Below are 25,521 nucleotides of genomic sequence, written 5' to 3' on the forward strand. Positions count from 1 at the left end.
GGGTTCCCTGGGTTGGGGATTCATGTCAATTCTAACAAATAATTAAAAAGAACTCAGATATTTTAATTATAAGTCATTTTACCTAAGGATCTCATGTTCTGTTCCTAAAAACAATGTGTACAAAAAGAAACTGAAGTAATCACATGAAATACACAGAATTATCGCAATGAGGCAATTCACCTCTTAACAAATCAGTGTTAGAGATCTAACATCCACTGACCATAGGAATCAAAATGCATAGTATGAAGGCCAAACTACATATTATTTGGGAAATCCATTACTGCATTTTTTACATGAAAAACACATGCCCATGTTTGTGTGAGTGTGAGAGAGAGACAGGGTGGGTGGGAATTGAACCGGGACATGGTGTGGGAGGTTTTAACCCTTGGTGTGGGAGGTTTTAACAAAGCATACATACACTTAAGTTGTTATTAGCTATGGGGGGAGGGATAAGACAGGCACTAATATTATATTGTCAAGAGAGTTGATCACGGATCTGTTGTGTAATCTGTATTGTGGCCCTTAATCATAGATTAGTAGAGCCTTGGTATCTTTTACGTTATTTTGGAAAGTAAAGATGCACCTTTGCCTAGTCAAGTGTGATGCCATCTGTAACTTAACAAGCAAATGTGGAAGTAGAAAAGTTGGCATTAAAAATATTCATACTAGGTGCAAAGTCAAAATGGCACTTTTATTTCAACCCACCCCTGCCAGGATTGCCAGCCGCTGGGTGATAATCTGGAATTACAGCTCATCTCCAGACTACAGAGGTACTTTGGAGGGTGGCCTCTGTGGCATTGTGCCTCACAAAGGTCCCTGTCCTCCCCAAGCTCCATCCTCAAATCTCCATCGGTTTCCCAACCTGGATCTTGCAACCCCTATCCCTGTATTCCCTTCCAGTGGCTGGTGGGATGTGGGAACCCTGTCCCCCAAACACACATTTTTACTGCCATGCAGCTGTTGAAGTTGTGGTAATGTTTTTTCTGTCCAAAATATTTGCTTAATGTCACTAAGTAGCAACAAAGGGCCTGATGACAGGAAATGTTTTGATCAGTAGTCTTGTCCATTAAATTACTCGATATGTCACATTTGGTAAAATAGGAAACAAGGGAGGGTGTCACAGGCTGGGGCCAGGCCAGGCGAAGTCCAGGGGCAGTCCAAGGTCTGTAGCTGGGTAGCAAGGAGGGTCCAAAGCACCAAAACCGAATCACAGTCCAGGTATCGTAGGTCAGAGGTACAGAAGCCGAAGTCAGGGGGTCCAGAAGTCAATGCCAGAGTCAGGGGGTCCAGAAGCCGAAGTGGATGCTAGAACATCGGGTAAGTGACTAGTTGCTTCCACAAAGCCTTCTCTCAAAGCCCACAGCTATATAGCCCTCTGCTGTCTGTTGCCCATTTGGGCTAATTGCTGGCTCAGAGGGCAGCCAGGATCCTGCTGAGACTCAAGCACCCTTACTCCTAGGAGGGCCAGAATCCTTTCAAAACTCAGGGCTCAGGGAGCGTCTTGCTCGTGAGCGTGCCGCCCTCCTCCGATCCCTGAGGTCCTGACGAAGGCGGTCACGCACACGAGCCACCCGAGAGGGCAAGGCAGGGGGGCTTGGATCTTCTCCAGCAGGAGGCAGGGGCACTGGTGCAGGTGGCAGGGGCACAGTTTCTTCTGCAGGCTCGGCTTCTTCTGCAGGGCCCCCAGCACCCATGACAGAGGGGAACTATGTCATTATGCATGTTTGTGGTTATAATCACAGCATAAAGTTAGTGTTCTCCACGTTACCATTTTTTAATAAAAAAACTATTTAAATTATTTGCAGTTATGTTAAAAAAATTTACTCCGACAGAAAATATCCTGATTCCATTTCACAAAAGCTTATAAAATGGAATACACAAATCTACCACTCTCGTGTAAATGCTTTATAGTGTTCAAAGGAAAGCCTATTTTACCAATGTTTGTAACTGAAATTCCTACAATATTTTGATAGCATAAAATTCATTATTTAGATTTATTAAATTCTCAACATCAGAATAGGAATTTCAGATGTGTTTTTAAAATTGTGATAAGCTCAATACTTCAAATGGGAGCAGTTATTTTAGAATTGCTATACAAGCTAACAGAAATAAATGTTAGATAAAAATGGCTGAGTTTGTTTTCAGCTCTACTTTGATGAGCAGTTAAATCAGTATTCATATTGATATGAAAATAATAGGTAACATAAGGGCTGAGAGTGACTGTTGTCACTCGTCAAGTGTAATTCAATGAATTAATTATGTGACTTTTAAACTGCTTATTTAATTGTACAGTTTCTGTGGATGCCATAAATCTTCAATATTTTTTCAGTATTTCCTCTGCATAGTGTTTCTTTCAACTGAAGTTTATCTCTTCCTTGGATCGCAGGGAGAGCCTGGAGATTCAGACTGAAAAGACGATTGAACTCAGTAACCCAGTCTGTGAGAACTCAAATAACTTCAGGCTTTTTAACTTCAAGCCACTTATCTTTCACTATGTCAGATGCAATCACTGATGTAAGCTCTTGATGCAGACATGGGAAAATAAAGACTGTATATGGTTTTGAGTTTTAAAGGAGGTTTGCCTTAACACACATTCCCTGGAATGGGATGAGGGAATACACTAGTAGGCACTGAGGTGCTGAGAATGTTTTTCTTACAAAAGTGCAGTTGACAGTTCAGGCTTATTTTCATGTCTGGAACATATTTGCCTAGAGTTTTTGTCTGGGCTTGGATGTTCCAGTTTAAGCACATTGCATATGAACAAACTTTGGGTGTCTCTGTTTTGCTTTTCATACTTCAGGTCCAGCTCTAAAACGTTGAACTAGCAGCATAGTGGATTCCTGAATCAATATTTCTGTTTGATAGTGTCCCTAGATTTTTCTCTGTTTTATATTGCTGTATGTTCAACAGTTCACAGTTCAGCCTTCAGTGCACCCCCCCCCCCCGGCCATGTTCAGCTGTGACATAGTGCTACTTTTTGTTTTTCTGTACTTATGGCACATCATAATCAGTGGATGATGTTGTTAAGTAGATACGATGGGATGATAATTGACAGCCACAGCACAGTACCCAGTAACCTTGTGGTTCAAAGGATTTTTATTGTAAAAATACATAGGAAGGGATTGGGGAGGGGAAAGGGGAGAAGGAAGTGGGGAAGGAGGGATAAGAACTTGTGTTACGTTTCTTGTAACAGTAATCGTCTTCATTCTCTTTTAAACCATAAGTGGTAAACTTCAAAATTACATACAAAGAAAACACTTCAACTGCTTTTAACTTAATGTTACTTTCTAAGTGGTATCAATGTTATATCAAAGTCCTAAACATTTCCATGTTCATCTCTTTATCCATTCATAAAAAGGAGTCCATCTCTTCAACACTTCTTGTTTGAATTTATCCTTTAAAATGTTTGTCAATATGTCCATTTCAGCTGTTTCTAGAATCTTTGGAACAAGTTCTTCTATAGTTGGTATTTCTCTCTTTTTCCAGTGCTTGGCAAAAATTATTCTAGCTGCAGTTACAATATGAATTATCAAAATATTTACAATTCTTATCAGTTATTTGAGGCATCATACTTAGTAAAAATGACTCAGGTTTAAAGAGTATAGTCATCTTAAAAACTTTTTATAAAAGTTCATGCATTCACCCAGTGCCAAGTAACCTTGTAGGGAAGCTGCTGCAGTTGTGTCAGCACAAACCACTTACTACAGCCTCTGCAGTGTGTATTCTTAAGTGCAGAGTGTGTGGTTATGATCCATCATCCATTAAAATAGCACTTGTAGATCTAAGCCACATAATATGTTTTTTAAAAAATTAAATAAACATAAATTAACTTAAATGGCATTAACAGTTGTTGGTGAATCTGTGATTGAGTCACTTCACACAGGATGATTTCCTCATGTCCCTGACAACGGTATGTCTCACTGTATTTGCATCCTGAACTATATTGGTTTTCTTAATAGTATTGTCATTAATTATTATGTACCACTCATTTATATATTTAGCCAGCACATCTTTCACCATGTATTCTTGCATTCAGTTATTAGTCTAATTTCACTTAGCACTAACCACCAGATGTTTTAACAGCTAATTTTATATTCTTGAATGTTCTCAAGTATCAGCGTAGTGTTCGTGGACTATTATGTGTAAACTCGCTTAAAAGCGAAAGTAACTGCTGGACTTCTGGTCTTGTCTCCAAGGAGATGGAGACAAGCCGAACTCAAGATGTATCTTTGACCTTAGCTGAAGGGAAACATTAAAGTCTGGGAATTGAATTCATACAGTTCTAGCAGGAACAGGTTGAGCAAATATAGTTACATCTATATAAGTAGCCAAGTTTTGTTTTGCTTTAGTCTTGGCAAGACTTTAGTCTTGTCAACATGGACATTCCTATATTAAGATGCTTGCTTTGCTGGTTCGCTTTAAATAAATTTTTTCTGCCTCTTCATGAGAAGTCTATTTAAGTGACCCCTTAGCAAAATCTTATGGATATTATGTGCAAAACAGGTGAGCATTCATTGCATACAAAGCATTGCATTCATTACAGCAAACAAGTAACAAATGTGGACAATGTCTGTTTTGCCATGTGTTTGCTTAGATTTAAACTTACAGTTAAGGTTGGAGTGAATGATATATGCAGCCCAATTATTTTATTTATTTAGTTAGTTATTTAGGCAAAGAGTCAAATCAATATTGAACCTAAATCTCAAAGCTGCTTTGAACCTGAATGGGAACTGAGCCTTTAAACACAAAAAGTGGGAACCAGTTCAGAATAAGCAGGTCAGTAGTCAGTTTGCACCACTGCAGATTCAAAGACAAGAAGAAAAAAACAGTTTTGATTCCTTCACATGCAGCCAACTGGGTCAGTCACAGTTCTCTCAGAGCTCTCTTAGCCCTACTTGCCTCACAGAGTGTCTGTTGTGGGGAGAGGAAGGGAAGGTGATTGTAAGCTACTCTGAGACTCCTTGGGTAGTGAAGGGCGGGGTATAAAACCAGCTCCTCTCCTCCTCCTTTCTAGTCACTCATCTCACAAAAGACATATTAAAAAAATATAGAGAAAGTAACCAACATGATTAAGAGATTGGAACATCAATGAAGAGAACCGAGACTTCATTTTAAGTCAACTAATGGACAAAGGCTTATAAAATTATGTATGGAGTAGAGAAAGTGAACAGGGATCTCTTCCCTAATGTTGGAACTCAGGGACGCACCCATGTTGAAGTAGATTTATTTTATTTTTATTTACTATTTGCAATCAACATTTCATTCAAACCACATAATATGATACTCTCATGCAAAGTACAGAAGGCTTCTTTAATGTGGATTATGATATAAGACTAAATGCTTGCTTATTAAAAACTGTTTCAGTCCTTATATCACTCCCATGATTAAGAGATTAAGACTGTCATAGGTGAGTCACAGACACCAGGGTGTTGGAAGAGGGAATTTACTTCAATAAGTTGGAACCTCACAAGAAACTGTAGGAAATGGGAACAATTTGAAAATCCCCAACCCCCCCTTTTCCCCCCAAAGGAGGCATTACAAATATAAGCAGGTTAATTTCTTGTCTCCCTCCACTTCTTTTCCTGTTAACTGACACTCAGCTGCTCTTGGATTATTTATTTTTATTTTATTTGTTTTATTATATTTGTATCCCACCCTCTCCTGTCGGGTTGATTTACAGTAATGTATTTCTGCATATTTTGGAAGTTTCCCATATATGGAGAAATCCTTACTTTGCCTGTGAGTGGGATCTTGCTATTTCCATTATAATGTAGACAATTACTTTACTGTTAGATGCAGTGAATTTGGGAACTGAGAGAAATCACAGGAGGTATGAACAGTTTGGAAATCTCCTCCTCCAGGATTCTGTAAACTCTCAAAGGCTTGAGTAGGCTAACTTGACGCTTCCCCCTGTAACTGACAGTCTGACACTCAGCTATTCTCAACATTTTTTCAGGAACATTTTCAGTGATCCCCAGAACTGGTTTTCAAGTTTATTTTCTTTCTGGTCTACAGTCATATTTTTCTCCATATCTAAGATGTGTTCTGACACTTTTATCTTGTCTGTGGATGGCCTCATTGTGTCTTTTGTCATCCACATTAGGGCTGGCCAATTTACAATTAGAAACAGTGGCAAGTATGTGACACACAATAGAAAATGGGGGGAGGAGAAAATCCACTTTTTCTTCATCTGTGCTGGTTTATTTCATTGCCTTTACAACTTTCCTTGTGCAGGAGAAGCTCTGAGGAACTGTTCCTGACATTGTGCTGAGCAATGGAGATACACTGGAGGAGGGAATCAGAGCTGGATTTATACACAAACTAAGTAAGCTACAGTTTGGGGCCTCATAATATGATAGGGGTCTCTAAAAAAATCCCTAATTTACCTTAGGTGTGTTATGGGGCCTCACACTTCACCTAGTTTAGGGCCTCAGCATGTCTTAATCCAGCTCTGGGGAAAATCCTGCTTCTTCAGTTGTGATCTCTCTACATGTCAGTGCTGTGATGGAAATTTCTCACCATTTTTCTTTGGACAGGAGAAGCACCAAGGAAGAGTTGGGGAACTTCAGTTCCTCACCTCATACCCCTAGCCAAAGAAAAGCACCATGTAAGCAGTTACTTCTGTTCAATTTAGCAGTCACCCTCTGCTTTTAAGCTGCCACAATTGTGTAGCTAAGCACAGTCCTATGTCTGCCTGTTGAAGGAGATTTCCCTTTCCTTTTGTGGATTCAGTTTAAAACTTCATTTTTTTCTGCACAGCAGAAATTTCCCTGATTATACTGAAATCTCATAAGTGCAGTTAGCACTACTGTGATGCTTTTATTACTCAGAAGGGGGTTGGTCACTTCACCAGTAGAAGGGAATTTCTTCACCAGTCGAAAGGGCTCACAAACTGGAGCATCTGAGGAAGAGGGGAGGAGAGGAACCATTTTGGAAATCCAATACTATCCCTCATAATATCTACATCCAGAATTATCCAGCTTCCAGAGGTTTGGGAATACTGGACTTCTCTTGGTGGAGCATTTTCAATCCTCAGCAGGCAAATTTTGAGGGCGGTAGTGGTAAATTTACTTGCTTCCTGCATACCAGGCAAGTGCTCCAAGTAGATAGACACCTCTGCTTTGTATGTGGGTGGCTCTGTTGTGTGGCTTTCATTATATACACAGGCCAACCAGTTTGCTATTAAATACAGCAGTGATTACTGCTTGACCTAGTTTTTAAAATAGTCTTCAGTTTAACTTTCAGGCACACAACAGTGTAATGTCGCTCTTGTACAGTTGAGCCCTTGGGATTGCCCTTAAGGTCTCTGGTGAATAAAATATTTCTACTTGGGTGGGATATAGGAGGCATTGCAAATGAAGCATTGCATTGATAGGAGTAGGCATTGCAAACAAGGGAGATCAAATGAGGAAAAGGTGGTGTGTTTTGTTTTGTTTCTTGCCAAATAGTATTGTTTGATACCATGTTATGAATAGTATACATCCTGTTTAGACTCTCTTGAACAAAATAGTGACAGGAATGCTAATTGTGACAGCAGACAGAACTTAAAGCCCTTTTATGATCTGAGCATTCCATTTTCCTCCCTCCTGAATCCATCCTGTGCATGCCCCTGTATCAATGATTCTTTATCCACAGGCAGGAATGGCAACTTCTGAGAATCCTGAACAACTGATAATTGCCCTGGAGCCAGAAGCAGCATCAATCTATTGCAGGAAGCTCCGCCTTCATCAGATGATAGACCTAAGCATCAAAGGGCCTGCCAATGGTTATAATCCCAGCGACACCATAGGCACTGGCTTTACTCCAGGTACTGTTCACTGAACCAGGCATTGCTGCAGTAGATTCTAGCTTTCCTGTCACAGTTTCTTTTGTAGCAAAGTATCTTTTTCAAAAACTCACTGATCAGAGATTTACATGATCTTTCACTCCGGGCTATTTTTTATCCAACATGTGATAACTATTTTATTCAATCAATTAATAATTTATTATGGTCATGGACCAGCAGAATAAATCATACATTAACAGAATGGTTATAAGGATATAATCTTCCATTAAGATGTGTATATAAAATTAATCCACGTGGGCAGCCATGTTGGTCTGAAGCAGTAGATCAAAGTTAGATTCCAGTGGGCACTTCTAAACTATATTGGCAAACTTGGCAGTATCTCTGCTTAAGATACAAATGTGAGAATTTCCCCCAAACTAAGTATTGAGAATGGAGGGAGAATTCAGCTTTTTTCCCATTGGTTAGCCCTGCTGATTTTGTGAACAAATGATAATTAAAATATGCTTAGAACATATCCTAAGTTTGGTATAATAGCTGTCTTGATAAACATAAGCACAGAACATCAGCCAGCATTATGTAGTGATTAGAGTGTTAAAATACAATCTAGAAATTGTAAATTCAAATCTCAACTCTGCCATGGAAGCTTGCTGGGTGACTGAAGGCCAATCACTCTCTCTCAACCTAATCTTCACAGAACTGTAGTGAGAATAATATAGCGAAGGGAGGATCATGTATATTGCCTTCAGGCCTTTGGGGAAATGGGTGGGATAAAAATGTAGATAAAATTAGGACGCACTGCTGTTTGTTCTATATTAATAGATTTGGACATGCGGAAAACACAGTACTGGATGGGGGATATGCTTCTGGGTAGCAGTGTGTGTGAACAAGATCTTGGGGTATGGGTGGACCATATGTTAAATATGAGCAGCCAGTGTAATGCAGAGCCAAAAAAGGCAAATGTAATCTTGGAGTGTCTTGACAGAAGCATAACTTCCAGATTGCAAGATGTCACAGTTCTGCTGTACACTGCATTGGTCAGGCCACACCTGGAATATTGTGTGCAGTTCCAGAGGCCTCACTTCAAGAAGGATGTGGACAGAATGGAGCAGATGCAGAGGAGAGTAACAAGGATGATCAGGGGGCTGGAGACCAACCAAAGCACTATGACGAAAGGCTGAGGGATTTGGGAATGCTCATTCTGGAGAAGAGGTGGTTGAGGTGCGGACGTGATTGCTCTCTATAAGTATTTGAAGGGCTGTCACTTAGAGGAGGGCAGGGAGCTGTTCCTGTTGGCAGTGGAGGAGAGGACTCATAATACTGAGTTTAAATTAAGGGTGGGAATGTATTGACTGGATATTAGGAAAAACTTTTTCACAATAGGAATTGTTCAACATTGGAATCAGCTATTGAGGGAGGTGGTGAGCGCCCTTTCACTGCCAATCTTTAAGCTGTGGCTGGACGAAAACTAGTCAGGGGTGCTCTAGGGTGATCCTGCATCAAGCAGGGAATTGGACTAGATGGCTTTTATGACCCCTTCCAACTCTGTTATTCTATATGATTATATGAAAGGGCTGGACTCAATGAGAATACTGGCAGGGGGCTCAGCCAGTAATTGGTTAGTCCAGATTTAGATAAACAAAACCATATCACACCACTTATTCCATAGCATAAAACAGTTAATGGTGTGTCATTGTTGCTAGGGGAAAAATTGTCCCAAAGACTTTTTACTGCAGTAAGTGTTGTGTTTTTCCATTGGTTCAAGTAAGGTCCAGAGACAATGATAAAATCCTCAGAATTCCTGAACCAAAACAGAAAATACAGTGCAGCATCAGGGTATAAACTTAAACTTTGTCTTAAAGGCATCACTGGAATTAAACTTTGTTCAGTTGCTTCAGACCAACACGACTACCCACCTGAATCTATCTTTAGCTATCATTTAGCTTTTTAGCTTGGAGAAATGTCGACTGCGGGGTGACATGATAGAGGTTTACAAGATTATGCATGGGATGGAGAAGGTAGAGAAAGAAGTACTTTTCTCCCTTTCTCACAATACAAGAACTCATGGGGATTCAATGAAATTGCTGAGCAGTCGGGTTAGAACGGATAAAAGGAGGTACTTCTTCACTCAAAGGGTGATTAACTTGTGGAATTCACTGCCACAGGAGGTGGTGGTGGCTACAAGCATAGCCAGCTTCAAGAGGGGTTTAGATAAAAATATGGAGCAGAGGTCTATCAGTGGCTATTAGCCACAGTGTGTATATATATGTGTATATATGTGTGTGTGTGTGTGTGTGTGTGTGTATATATATATATAATATAAAAAAAAATTTTGGGGCCACTGTGTGATACAGAGTGTTGGACTGGATGGGCCATTGGCCTGATCCAACATGGCTTCTCTTATGTTCTTATCTATCTCTATTGCCAGTTTGGAGAGCCAGTTTGGTGTAGTGGTTAAGTGTGCGGACTCTTATCTGGGAGAACCGGGTTTGATTCCCCACTCCTCCACTTGCACCTGCTGGAATGGCCTTGGGTCAGCCGTAGCTCTGGCAGAGGTTGTCCTTGAAAGGGCAGCTGCTGTGAGAGCTCTCTCCAGCCCCACCCACCTCACAGGGTGTCTGTTGTGGGGGAGGAAGGTAAAGGAGATTGTAAGCCGCTCTGAGACTCTTCAGAGTGGAGGGCGGGATATAAATCCAATATCATCTTCTTCTTCTATTGGATTCCCTTATTCTCTGCCAGTTATGCCCTCTGCTGGCAGAAATGTAATTCAGAAGGAGAAATTATCTTGGCACAGATTGGATTTTCCTAATGTAAAAGTAAAAGGCTTGAGCCATTAGCACTGCATTACTTGGAATCTGTTGGCTGTAAGAATTAAGAGCATGTTTGAGTTGAGTTGAATATTGGCAAAATAGTAATGCAGTGATTGAATTGTTTAACAAAATTATGACTTGATGCCAGTTCCCATTGTTCTTGCCTTTGCTTCTAGCAGCATACACATTCTGCTTTGTCATGCTGTCTTATACTTAGTAATTTTCTCTCTGTCATTTGCTAGCTAAAGAACATATACGGCGTAACCGGCAGAGCCGCACCTTTTTGGTTGAAAATGTCATAGGAGAGATCTGGTCCGAGTTGGAGGAAGGTAGTGTCCTTTCCTGAATGATCTTTGCTCTGGCCGGTTTTCTGTTGCCAGCAACAGTATGTACCATACATACATAAGATACTCAGAGCAGTTAAGGCCTACATATCCTGTTTTTGGTTGGACCTTAGAAAACTGACATTTGAAAGTTGTTCATGCTACTCAGGTACTCAGTTCTAAGAAACCTAGATCTAAATACTAAGGCATCCTGCAATAATTATCAGTATAGTCCTCCACACACACCATTTTCTTCCCTTGAGGTGCATAAAGGCAGCAGATGGCTGCCCATTTAAGGCTAAAAGAGGGAGCAGGTGCATATAGCTGATTAGTGCACTTTGCTCAGCTTGCATGTTATCCTAGCTGCCTATCCCTTAGGTTTAAGCAACCTAGGCTGTATCCATGGCTATGGCAGAGACACCAACAGTGGGAAAAAAGCAGAAAGGGGGGGTCAGCTGCCATTTGGCCTTTGCTGCTTGCCTAGAAACAATCGATTATGTGACTGTTTTAAGGTATAAATACAGGCATTCCATCTTTAGGAGGGAAAATCCCATCAATTTGTTATATTTGGTAGAACTCATGTTAGCCTTATGAAGACTAACTCTTGATTGTTTGTTTTAAAAGTTGGAAAGTATGCAGGTAACATGCACAATTTTGTTAATCACCTGATTACATTCTCCAAACAGCTGTGATTAAAGCTGGTTAGCATGGTGCATTCTGAATGTTATCTCTATTACAACCTCTGCTCATTTTCTTCTTGGCAGTGAACTAGCTCACACTCTTACCCGGTATTAAGGATGTTCATGGCTATCAAGCTATTCCTGTTGACGGTGTTATTTGTGAGAATTTTAACTGTATGCCATGACACTAACACAAACTGTACTTTGTTATAACTCTTGTATTAACAGGTGACCGTTACATAGTGGTTGACAGTGGAGGAGGAACAGTTGATGTGACTGTCCACCAGATCAGATTACCAGAAGGGCACCTGAAGGAACTCTACAAGGCAACTGGTAAAGTTGCCTTCTTCATTTTAGAATGTTTGAACGGCAGGCACTTTCACTGCTGTTAAAGAAACTCATGATGCTGCTGACAGGAACACTTGTACTTTGTGTCAAGGAATTTCAGTTTTTGGACTGGAATGCTGGGGATACACATGTACATCCTTGCACAAGTGCACCTGTAAACTCCCAGGCCAAGAGACCTTTGGCCTGTGCTGGAATGGGCAAAACTTCAGGAAGGGGTTTGGAGTTAGAACAACAGACAGTAAGACAGTATTTGAATTTTAAGCTTTATTAAACATATGCAAATAAGAGAAGGAAAAGGAGGGGGAAAAGCAGGAATGCTGAAAGAGTATGTATTTGTAAAAATATTGTATTTGGGAAATTACTGAGCTCTGAGTAACTAGATGGCCCACAGAATCACACAAGCATTTGGTGAATAAACAAATCTGATTATTCCTAGTGGAAGCCGTCCCAGTTATGCTAGATGTATCATGGCTCAGGCTAATCTAAAGTCAGGATTTGTTGCCCATTCCCAGTGCTTTTGCACTTGTAGTTAGAAACATACAGTGTACTCAGAGAAGGGTGGAGACAGATAGGAGGAAAAGGCTAGCAGTTTTTCTTTGAGTAGCACTTGAGGTAGAGGAAGAGAGATTGGGAGAGAGGGGTAACCTTTTTTTATCTTTACCAGCTTGAGCTGGATTGTTAAGTGCCTCAGTTCCCCTAGTGGTCAGGGACCAACATATCTTCAGGACTGCCTCTCTCAATATGCGTCTGGGAGAGTGTTGCACTCTGGGAACAAAAACCACCTGGTTATTCCTGGCCCGAGACAGACCCGGTTGCCTGGTGGACAGATCAGCTTGACTGGTGGCATTCTGTGCCTGAGAACATCCACACCTTGCAGGATTTACTCCCTTCCCACAGGGCATGCAAAGCAGAGATATTCTGCCAGGCATCGGTTGAGAACAATGACGGTATGGCACTCACACACACATCCTGCACCTCACACATCCACACCCCCTCCACCCCAGGGGGCCAGTGGGCATTGGAAATGTTATCTGCCATCTCGGATACTGTACAGATTTATAGCTGTTGTTTTTAAGGATTTTTAATGCCAACTTGATTTCCGTTATTTATTATATTTGTCCTTCTGTTGTACACTCCCCTGAGCCCTGCTCCAGGGAAGGGCGGCTTAGAAATTGAATTTAATAAATAAATAGAAATCCTTCAAGGATTTACATATGTTGTAGCTATTATGTCTTTTCCTCAATCAATTCCTGCTTTTTTCCAACTTCTGCATGAAAAATAGTCTCTAGAGGACTGTGGGTTTGTCTTGCCTGTGGCTGTTCCAGGCTGCCACATAGCACAATCTATAGAAAGAACAGGGCCGGTGCTAGCGTTTTGGGTGCCCTAAACAAGCTGCCCACTAGCCCCCGCACCCCGAAATTTAAAAAACAAAGAATTGAGGAGAAATGAAGACACCTGAAACTATTCACATTTTCAAATTACAGTTTTAAATTTTATTTTTTTAAAAAAAAATTGTGAGATTAAGCAATAAAAATTGTGAGAATACTATTTGATCCTGGAGGTGCCAGGGACAAGACCATATGACCATTTCTACTTGATGCTTTTAGTTGAAGGTGCCTGTGACAAGACTTTGTGCATGCGAGAAAGATGCTCTTCCACTGAGCTATGATTCCCATCTCATGGCTCTATTAAAGTAAAGTAGGAAGGATGAGTGGCAGCGTACAACAACAGGATCCAATTTTTAGAAACTGTAATTGGCTCTTCTTCAGCTTTTACAGTTGGTTAATTTATCCCTGCCGGGTTCCGAGGAGCGCTCTGCACAGGCGCTGTCCGCTTTTGCATTTCCCAGGTCTGTAACAGACCCGGGGAATGTGAAACCAGTCAGGCAGCATCTGTGTTCCATGGAGCCTGCTTTCCATTGGGGGAGGCAGGCTCCAAGGAGCACACACGCTGCACGTGGGGAGAGGGAAGTGCCTGGGTGCACCTCGAGCCTGGTGGTGCCCTAGGCAGCTGCCTACTTGGCCTAATCCCACACACCGGCCATGAGAAAGGGCCCAAGTACTCTGGGATCCTTAGTGTACAAACTTCCAGGAGAGGGAAGAGCCAAAGTGTTCCCCTCCCAAAAGTTAAAGCCTTGCTGGTGGCAGCTGTGATTATAATCCTTAGGGCCTGAGGAGCCAGCAGGTGGAGTTAAAAGGGTGCCAGGGTGAACCTCTGTGTCTCTGTGTTGCTGTGTGCACAGCTACGCCCTTGGAGCAGTTTATTGCACTGCTACGAATGATGCTTACAAGCATTCAGTCTAGTAACATTATGAAGCCAGGAATTTAAGTAGACTGGAATAAGGATTCATGTTCCACTTACCAAGGGCTATCAGATGTCTAGTAAATGTTATGATGTTTTATGTTTTTTATTGTTTTTCATCTTGTCAGCTGCCTCAGGCAAGTTCCCTGGAGAGGCGGCAGAGAAATTTTCCAAATGAATAAATAAAATAAATAGAACTGAGCACTCCCATCCTTCACACACACACACACACAAGCACGCACGCACGCACACTGAACTGTTGTCTCACAGATTTCAGTGGAGATAGATCAAGATGGGTAGCTGTGTTAGTCTGTCTGCAGCAGTAGAAAAGAGTAAGAGTCCAGTAGCACCTTAAAAACTAACAAAATTTGTAAGAAGTTATGAACCTTCGTGAGTCACCAGGTATCTGAAGAAGTGAGCAGTGACTCATGAAAGCTCATACCCTACCACAAATGTTGTTAGACTTTAAGGTGCTACTGGACTCTTTTTTACTGCTACAGACTAACACAACTACCTGTCTTGATCTATTTCTATGGAAGACACCACATTTAGCCTTACAGAATGGAAATCCATCAGCCTTGCAAAGAAACTTGCACAGGAATGGGATCTTTTGTGCCTGGAAGTGATTTGGTCTCAGAGTTCCTGTGCATTGAGGAGCTACCCTAGTTTTATAATGCTTGTTGCAATGCTGCATATTTGCTATATTTTGTCAGTACACGCAATCCACTAAAGTTTGTTTTTCTGACGCAGGAGGACCATATGGTTCCTTAGGTGTGGATTATGAATTTGAAAAACTCCTTTGTAAAATATTTGGAGATGATTTCATTGAGCAATTTAAAATCAAACGTCCTGCAGCCTGGGTGGATCTGATGATAGCGTTTGAATCTCGCAAGAGGGCAGCAGCCCCAGACCGGACTAACCCACTCAACATAACTCTGCCTTTCTCATTCATTGATTATTACAAGAAATTTCGAGGTCATAGTGTGGAGCATGCCTTAAGGAAAAGCAAGTAAGTAGACTCATAGAATCAAGTAGGAGGGTGAAAGAATCCAGAGAGGCCTTTGATTAAATGTTTGTTACCACACACAAGTAACGTGTGGCTGATTTACATGACTGGAAAAATTTAGTTCCCTACAGTAAGGAAGATATTTTCCATTTATTACATGAAATCCTTCTCTGCTCAAAAATTCACTTTCTGCATTTCAGCATCGTGTTATCAAGGTGGGGCTGCTAGCAACACATCTGTTACGCACACTTTTTGTATGGGCAGGCTTCTGCCTATCCTGACTTTACATACAGTTGTTCATGACCTTGGATAATGTAAACTATCTCCAGGCCACAAGTAAGGATGTGACACTGGAATCTGTTGCCTCCCTTTTTGCAGCCTCTTACAACAACTTGTCCATTAGTAAGCCATGACTATAACTGCATGCTAGATAAGCCACTGGTATTCTATTAGCAGAATGGAGGTGGCACATTAAGTTAGCTCTTCTTTAGATCAACTGGAAGGGACAAAAAAATCAAGCAAATTACCCAGAGGTAATCAGCTTCTACAAACAGAAACTGTGGTAAAACCCTGTGTCATTTTTAGAGGCACTTCCTTCCTACTCTGAATTAATGAATTACTTTTCATTCATGTTTCTATTAGTTTTATTACTCCCTGCAAAGCTTTCAAGTCTGTTTATGTGTGTTGAGTATCTGTGGATGGGACTAAACATGTGTAATTTTTTTTCAGACTCCCACTCTGTCTCACACACAGACTACTTTTGCTTTCACAAGAGAACTACCCTTATTTTTCCTGAGCATGGGGTAAAAGTTGTACACTGCTCTGAGCCCTGTTTGACAATGGAGGGTGGTCTAAAATTGAATATATAAATGAAAATAAATAAAATCAGCTGTGTTTGGTACACTTTTCAACAAAAATGTGCAAGGGGAAAGGACTAAGAATCTCTTCGCCTTCCACACTTCGTTCTCCACTTCAAATTGCAGTTTCAGGGGTTGCATTGTGAGAGGAAAATAGCCTAGAACAAGAATCTCAGAAGTATATGTAACATGCAATTCCTCCCTGAAATAGCCTGCCTGACACCTGCTGTTGTTATCAGACTGTTGTGTCATCATTAGCACCATAGAACTGCATGATTGTTTTCAGGGGTCATTTCAGAGCTCATTAGCACAACTGATTTGCATAACTCATTTGCATATGCCACACACCCCTGACATCACTGGAAGGTGTACTAAATTATATCAGTTCAGCATCTACCCTAAAATGCTTCTTGAATTATAATTATCATAATAAAACCTTATTCCCATCAAACTTTTAAAATCACTTTCTCCTGTTTAGCCACAGTGGCATGATGAAGGTTTCCATCTGTCTGCTTTATATGTTTTGGTTATTTTCTCATTTTTTGTGGAGGGAAAATATTAGAAAGTTTGTCATATTAGAAAGTTCAGCAAAATTTTCATAGGAAGTTTGAACAACAGAGCCCAGAAGCAAGGGGGGTTTTTGGGGGGGAGGCAGGGGGTAAGAAAGAGCACCATAAAATTTAGATGTTCCGGAGCTCTGCTCCAGTGAGCTCCTGCCCAAAATGAAGCCTGATTGTTTTAACCATATCAGTCATGAAGAAGAGCAGCACATCAAATCCAAGTACAGCATAGATGCATGCTAGGAAATACCAGAAAAAGGTTTTATTGATAAATAAAATTAGGGTCCCAACATGTTTGGACCTTTGTCAGGAGAACATTGACTAGCTTAAACATGTCCATTTACTCTTTCCAAGAAATGCTGTGTAGCCTCTATATCAAGTTGCCTCTGCTGGTACCAGAGCACAGCTCACAGCAGAGCACAGCTCAAAGAAAGCTGTAGCAGAGCACAACGCAGAGAAAATGGTTTATCCTTAAAACCAGAGTGGTAATTTTAATGCTAGCTTATTTTTTTCCCTATCTTGTTGCAGTGTGGATTTTGTGAAATGGTCATCTCAAGGAATGCTGAGGATGAGTCCTGATGCAATGAATGCCCTCTTCAAACCCACCATTGACCAAATCATAAAACACCTCAGTAGGTATCATGGGTGTGCAGCATTCTTAAGGGCTCTTTTATCCAATAAAGATCCAGCATTCAAGATTTAGCAACTGGATCTTAGGATGGTCATCTCAAGATCATTATCCTGAAATTATTTTTTCCTATTTAGAGCCCTAGTGCTCAAGCCCATACCACATTATCCCCACTTTATTCTCTGGAGCTGCTGAAATTTTCTTAACAGAGATGATAATGCTGTTATTTTCTAAAACACCACTTAGTGTAGTGTAAAAGAAAGGAGTGTCACCCATCCTTAATCTGCTGGAAATGTTTATTTACTTCAGCCCCAGATTCCCACATGGAATATGCCATGGAATAGTTGGAATATGCCAACTAGTGATAATGTAGAAAATGACAGTATAGGTTACATTGATTTCAGAGTTAAGAATGTGTTTCTTGTTTAGGCACAATACAAGCTTAACTTGGTTTCCTAATTATTTCTTGCTCCCAGGAAACTGGGAAATTAGTTCCTTTGGGAGAGTTAGTGATGTCTAAGAGAAAATACTCAATACTTTCACCAAATGGATATTGCTTGTAGTTGATATTTGTCCTATTTAAATCAGGGGAATTTGATGTTCAGTTTTGGCTAGGTTTCACTTTGATTTTATTATACCTCCATACCATATACCCTGGCAATAGAGATTTATGCTGTAATGTTAAACACACCCTACTTGAAGGTATTTATGCAATACAAATCAATCCATCCTTTTACAAATATAATTGGTTGTGATTTGGTTCTTAACCTTCAAATCCTGTTTTCCGAAATCTGATATGATGGAAATTAAAGCCTGAGATATAACAATTCTCATATTAAATAAATAATTGTATCCACTCAATTGTACATTATAACTTCTTGTCCAAACCAACTTTATATATTCATGATAGTATTCATTGAATAATATTATTTCAGTTGGAATGCCAGTGCTCTACTCAGAGTCAGTATTTTAATCTAATGCAAATATCTAGTTAACATGTTTTGGAAGAATTATTCCCTCTCACAGCAGTTATCTACTTGGATAAATTAAAATAATTCTGTTAACCACAGTAATCTGCATAATCTCCAAACTATGACTTGAAACCTTCAGAATCATGGAAATTGCTGTGACTGAGATATGTGAAGTACTGAGAAAGGTGATTTCCATGGAACTGGCAAAGTAACTTGCACAATCAAGATTTTATCTGTCTCTATGAAGGCTAGTAGAGAAGTCTGCATTGCCCTTTATTGGCATCATTTCTGTTCAGAGGGCTGCTAGATTTTCCTCTAGGGCTATCGACTGATTAAAGGTTTTTAAAAATGAAATTAATTATCTGCTTTTTAATTAATTAAACTGACAAAATTACAAGTTACATAAACTTCCGTACTGATGTTCTTCTGAGGCTCTTGAAGAAAGTGTAAAATAATTTACAAAGAAAAGCTAATGGTAGAATTATCATCTTTATTATTTTCTTTTTCATACTTAATTATAGTAATATATCTTAACCAAGGTAACTTTTGAGAAGAATATTGGCCCCTATCAATTAAAAGTTTTGATGATTAATACGTCAATTAAATGGATTAAACATTGCCTTTTTTCCCCCTTGCCATAATGTTTATATTGTGAATTAAACAGCTGGAAAGGAATATCGAAATGCTTGGCTTTGGGCATCTAAGAATCATCTTCCCATTATGGTTCTTTTATGTGTTTATGTTCAGTGTTGTTGTCCTTAAGTGGTTGGTCCTAATATGGGTAATGTTTGTTGACCTTGTGATTTCCCTAACTGAAAAGATTTCTTTCTCTGCTAAGGTGATCTGTTTGAAAAGCCAGAAGTTACTAATGTGAAATTCCTGTTCTTGGTGGGTGGATTTGCTGAAGCTCCACTACTACAACAAGCTGTCCAGGATGCTTTTGGCTCAAAATGTCGAATCATAATTCCTCAGGATGTAGGGCTCACAATCCTCAAGGGAGCGGTCTTGTTTGGTCTGGATCCTGCTGTCATCAAAGTACGCCGGTCTCCCCTAACCTACGGTGTAGGGGTCCTGAATCGGTATGTGGAAGGCAAGCACCCGACAGAGAAGCTGCTGGTTAAAGATGGCACACGCTGGTGCACCGATGTCTTCGACAAATTCATCTCTGCTGACCAATCGGTAGCTCTTGGTGAGACTGTGTCACGCAGTTATACTCCTGCCAAACCTTCGCAGCTGGTCATTGTGATCAATATCTATAGCTCAGAACATGATAACGTCAGATTCATAACAGAGCCAGGAGTGAAAAAGTGTGGTACCCTCCGTCTGGATCTCACTGGAACGGATCTATCAGTGCCAAGCCGGAGAGAGATCAAAACGCTCATGCAATTTGGGGACACAGAAATTAAAGCCATGGCAATTGATGTTGCCACATCTAAAAGTGTCAAAGCTGGGATTGATTTCCTAAACTACTAATATCCCTTCCCTGCCCGCTGCCTATTATTTCAGTGCCCAGTTCTGTCATTTTTCATGTGTCACCAAACTGACTTGAATTTTAGCTAGACTGTTTAAGATAGCTATTAGAAAAGAACATGCCAGGCTTGTTGTTGCTGAAATGATCTTTTAAGGAGTCTGAATACATAGTTATCAGGTGCTAAACACTTAAACTGAATAATCCAAAGTAGCTAAGTACATTTATAAAGATTAGTCATTGAATTATAAATGCCCTTTTCACTGGGAAAACAAATAGTTTACTTGATGCGCTCATGTGATTTCTGTTTTTGGCCACAAATATTGAAGATGAAGGCCACAAACATTGAAGATGAAGGGCCTGATACAGCAAACATATATATGTGGGCCTTTCACTTTGCAATTTGCAAATGATCTCTGTGCAGAATCACAGTAAATTCTGTGGCCTGCTCCTCCAAAATACTGATATGCTGTTGGATACTATTAACACTTATAGATGCTTAGCATCAAGCATTCCTTCTATTTGCATATTTAAATATGAACACTAGATTTTGAATATCTGGCCTTATGTTTTAAAATAGATTAGAATGGCATTTATAACTGAGGTATACAGATTGGCTTTCTGTATATACTTATGCTGGAGACATACAATGTTTTGGCTTGGTATTATTTATTTATTTTTGTTTCTGCTTAAGAAAAAATTCCAAGCTGGAAAGCATACTTTTACCTTATCTTCTTTTTTAAAAAAAATCAAATAGAAAAGTCTTGAACAAGGTTCTTGCAACCCTTTCTGCAAATTAGTAGGTTATCCACATCATATCTTCCTTTTGCTTTTTACCTAGTACTGGCTATCCTGTTTGTGGGCATACCTCATGTAAAAACAAATAATGGAACAGAGCAGCAGCAGACAAATCCTCAGGTTGGAGAAAGTAAAGAATAGAGAAAAGATAGTACTCTGTTGGTCCCACAGAATATAAGGTAATAATAATTATTGGACCAATACGGTATACTTGCTGATGAAAAAATTATATACGCTTTAAAGGTACACAGAATTCTTCATAAAACAAAATACAGAGATTATTAATTCTCAACTGTACCACTCATCACAATGTTTACTGTCCCTTGTCTTCCATTGATATAACTGTAAATTTAACGTTGCATAAGCTGAGTGTTTTCCTTATGAAGTGTGCAGTTTCCATGATTTCTCCTCACCAGCTTCCTCACATCTGTGACAAACTGCATTAGGAAGAAGATATAATCAATGCCTGCAAAAGCCACCAGAGGATGGATGTCAGTGGGACATCACAGCAAATAATCCCCCGAAGTCAAGATGGGCAGCTGTGTTTGTCTGTCTATAGCACTAGAAAAAAACAAGAATCCAGTAGCACTTTTAAGTCAAACAACATTTGTGGCAGGGTGTGAGCTTTTGTAAGTCACTGCTTACTTCTTCAGATATCTGAAGAAGTGAATAGCGACTTATGAATTTTGTTCGTCTTAAGGTGCTACTGGACACTTGCTGTTCCCAAAGCCAAGCAGTGTTGCACATGGCCAGTAGAGGGAGCACAAACACTACCTCTGTGTATTGTTGAATGACTTCCAAGAGTTGGGACAGATCTGAAAATGTTCACAGTTATCATGAGCACTACCAGCTTCAAAAAATGGTGACTAAGTGACTAGATTAGAACTTTTCCAAGCATGAAGTAGAGCAGCTGCACAGGAGCAGCCTCTACACCAATGCTGCTTTAAACTGAAGCCAGGATGGGGCTGCTTTACTGTCTGGTCTTGAATGTCCTTCCATCTAGAGAAAGTGACTTTAACTACATCACAGCAAATCCAGCTATTGTGTTTAGGAGTGATTTGCTGAAAATACACTTCTCCACATTGGGGTGGGTGATGGCAGCCTCCAGGTAGTGTGGTTTACATTTATCACACTGGGTTGTTTATGTTGCTTCACCCAGCAACAGTGGATTGGATGTTAGGCTCCAACACCATGCCAAAGGCTTAGATGAGTCTGCTATTCCCAGCTGCAAAATGCTGTAGTTTTTTCCAGAGTGTTTGGGAAACAAAAGATTCCTCATGTCATCTGTAGAAATCCATTAAGCTTTCAAGATCCTAGAAGGTTAATTGTTTGGTTGAACCCTGCTCCTATTAGCTATGCATAAGTGAAAAGCCATAGAGTCCCTTTGTTTATTTTTTCAACAAAAAAAAAAGTACAGTTTTTCTGTCAGATGCTTAAGAAATATTTTGGAGCCAAGACTGCATTGTATAAATAATATTTTAAATTTACAGTAAAGAATAAAAGGAAGCCTTTCGTTAATATTTATTCTATTATGTAGTTCCCTGCTAGAATGTGAATAAGCTTCGCTGAATTAACTATCAGAGTGGATAACTCTAGTCACAGCTTCTGGTTTGCTGTTTCTTGAATAATTATTCTTCTGGAATAATTATAAAGCATGCATGCTGGTATTCTTTTTTATGCTACCCACTGTGTCTTTCAAAGACAAATAATTTTGTTTGCCCTACATGTATATGAATGTATATGAATCCTTCCATGGTTGCCCATAAGTAACTTATTATGAGTTATGATCAAAATCATTTGATGTATATACAATATTTAAATACTGTAAAGACATCTTTCTGTAGTGTTATTTTCTTGTACAGAATGCTTTTACCCCTGTTGATTTGCATTCAGTGGTTAATTTTAAATAACGTAGTTTCTCAGTCTGTTTCAGTAATTATAGGCTTTTAAAGATGGTAAGATATGAAATGTACAAAGCTGATCTTATAATAGGGGGAGAGGTATGTCAGTGTGTCAGACAATACCATGTTCTTCTTGCTACGCAGATAATAGCATACAGACACTAGCTGCTGGATTTTAATTCTTTTTTTTTAATGGTCCAAATTCAATTTAAAGGGATCCATAGGAATGACAATATATTTTAAGTTTCCTCTCCTTTCTAAAAGCTAGGTAATAATTTATAATGTAGAACATTTATTGAGTGCTCTAAATGAAATCCAGTTTCAAAACATGCATTCTTTACAATGATCTAGAATACTGCTAGATCAGTTGGCGTGGTGATTATAATGCCAGATGGTATACGGAAAATCCAAATTCAAGTCTTCACTCTGCCATGAAACTAACTGTGTGATCTAGTCTAGTCTACATTACATGGTGTTTGTGAGAAAAAAGGGCAGACTGAAGAACCGTATATTTCATCCTGAGCTGCTGAGAGGAAGAGGCTACACCCCATTAAACTGAACACAGGCCACCAGCCACCTCTGATGGTTCCATCAGAGACTCACTAAAACTTACCTGATTGCCTGGGAGAGTGAATGGATGGGGAAGATGTCAGCAATTGTTCCCACTATTTGCTAAAAAACTTCAAAAATGGTGAGAAGCCAGAGGCATTGAGAGGGTCAATAGTATGGTCAGTACAGAATCATGCAGCATTTAACAATTTAGCTATGGGGTGAGCAACACAACAGTCCTTCTGGCCTGTCACTTCTTCTGATACTGTTGTCTGTTTCCTAATACCTGAAACAGGATGGCTGTCCAAGAGCCAGATGACATATGTGAGCTTCCTGAACCAGGGAGGCGTTGAAAAGTTGAAGACAGAACTTTAGGGATAACTTCAACTTCTGACTTTTCACACCTTTCTGATTGTCTTGAAATTACAGTATCCCACTTGTCATTCAATACACTGTCTATTGTGTGCAGGAAGGCAACTCTAGACTTAGATAACGTGTGAGGCTGCCCTCTATATTAATCCACATCTAGGTCAGGAAGAGGCTTCTTATAGGAATTCCTAAGGAATACACATAAATGGCTGGAATAAGCCCCGCTTTAAAAAGGGGAATTAAGAGAAATCTTCTAGCAACTCTTTCCAGCCTTTTTTAATGTATATGTGTGAGGACAGTATACTGTCATCCCTATGTGCTTGCTTAACTTCAATTTTGTGTACCTGGAATATTCTGTGGTTCACCAAACTGCAATTTATGTCACACAAGCAAGACACACATGCAAGTAGATTAGTCAGTATGTTAAACTCCCCTTTGTCCACATAACCAGATAAATGTAAATTATGTAGAAGGTTGCATTTTTTCCAGCCTTTTAATATTTGTTTTGAGAGTGTTTTCTTTTCGTTGCATTGATCCATTATTTTGATGTCCTTTTTTTTAAAAAAGGTAGAGTATTTCCCATATCTGTTAATGTTGATTGCAAGAGTGAAGACTGCTGTCTGGTACCCTGCCAGTCAGATCAGACAGTGTTAACCCTGATAGGCCAAATAGGCTGAGTGGTATAAGCTAGCTTCACATATTTAGTGATTTCACTTTCTTATTTTGCTACCCTTTGCACACATATGCCAAGAATATGTGTACAACCATTAGCTAATCTCTTCTTCTTCTTTTTTTACAATGTCTGTAATTCCAGGTGCAAAAAACATTGTTGTAGAGTACCAATTATCTGGTTGAAATAATCCAAGATATTGAAAGTACAAGATGTTAATTCTTTCCCATCTCAGATGTCAATTTCTGCACATAGTCCTTTCATATTTGTTTGTAAAATTGTAATATCCATCTAGATAAGAGCTAAACTTTTGCCTAGCAATGCAATAATTTACACAAAATAACTTCTGGGACGAATGGGGTGTCTTATCTGTCTCATGTCCCTGATCTATTATGCTTCATAAACTTGCAGCCAATGAAGAGAGATGGCTCCTGGATGGCTGCAGTGCTTCAGAGAGTTTTTGCAGCTCAAGCCTGTGTTTTTGTAAACTGCATCTTGCTGGAGTACATAAAAGTAGGGCAGTCTGCAAATACACTGACTAAAGCATTCTTTGGGTTATGCCACAGAACAGTGACTGAAAAGTGATTCACTATCAATTGCAGTTGCCAGTTAAGTAGAATCACGCATCAGTAGCATGCAAAATATAAACTAATGCTGCTATAGTACAATTGCTGTTCTTCTGATATGTAATATATGATAATTCTTTTCCTGTATTCCTCAGCCTTAAATCCAAGTATAATTTTTCTGTCACCTACAGTCCATTTCCACCCACCCCAAATGATAGGAAGTCTGGATTAGGTGTCTAATGAATTGTCTTATAATAGATCTAGAAAGTCATAGGCTTTAGAATGCAGCCTTCTGGTACAAGTTTAAAGTGTCACAGGGATGTTCACTTATAAGTGCAACCCATCTGTTACATTGATAAAAGTAATCCAGATGTGATTAGGAAACTAACGTAGATATTTAAGTGTCTTCTGCAGGATTTTTACAGAATTCTTGATCAACACAATTTTTAGGAAAAGATGGCACTCTTATATTGACAGAACAGTAACTTTCAAACTGCAAAACTCTTTTTTGTCTCAGTGAATACTTGCTTGTATAAAATTATTGACGACTTGCCCCATAAATCTGATTATACATTAATCATGACTCATTTGGGTCAAAATACAGTAATATTAAAATTTTTATCAATGTCCTAAGCACTGAAGAATACTTCTAAATAAACATCTAAATAGATTGTTTAGAAATATAATTTTCAATCTGCAGTGATATGGATTGCCATGGTGAAATAAATTGCTATGGCATATTTACACTGAAAAAAGATGCACTATGTACAGGTTGTTGGGCATAATGTCACAGTAATCATCTGCTTGGATATGTGGGAGGGGGGCATAATACTGGTCATTATGATATCCTTCACCTCCTCCGTATAATATTAAAAATTTCATTGCCTTATAGAGCAGATCACAGCTTGTCACAATTGCATCTTCTGATACCCT

At 39.6% G+C, this 25,521-nt stretch overlaps 1 protein-coding gene across 1 annotated transcript in view; it reads left to right on the forward strand.

Annotated features, from left to right (window-relative positions):
- Positions 1-19,992, forward strand: part of HSPA12A (heat shock protein family A (Hsp70) member 12A) — a 77,299-nt gene extending 57,307 nt beyond the window's left edge. Inside the window, exons 7-12 of the mRNA XM_060241554.1 lie at positions 7,636-7,807; positions 10,836-10,922; positions 11,825-11,929; positions 14,996-15,254; positions 17,197-17,300; positions 19,106-19,992. Coding sequence (XP_060097537.1) covers positions 7,636-7,807; positions 10,836-10,922; positions 11,825-11,929; positions 14,996-15,254; positions 17,197-17,300; positions 19,106-19,740 — 1,362 coding nt within the window. The 3' untranslated portion in view covers positions 19,741-19,992. The remainder of the gene's footprint in view (positions 1-7,635; positions 7,808-10,835; positions 10,923-11,824; positions 11,930-14,995; positions 15,255-17,196; positions 17,301-19,105) is intronic.
- The last annotated feature ends 5,529 nt before the right edge of the window (positions 19,993-25,521 follow it).

Source organism: Heteronotia binoei, chromosome 6, assembly GCF_032191835.1.
Source record: "Heteronotia binoei isolate CCM8104 ecotype False Entrance Well chromosome 6, APGP_CSIRO_Hbin_v1, whole genome shotgun sequence".
NCBI lineage: Eukaryota > Metazoa > Chordata > Lepidosauria > Squamata > Gekkonidae > Heteronotia > Heteronotia binoei.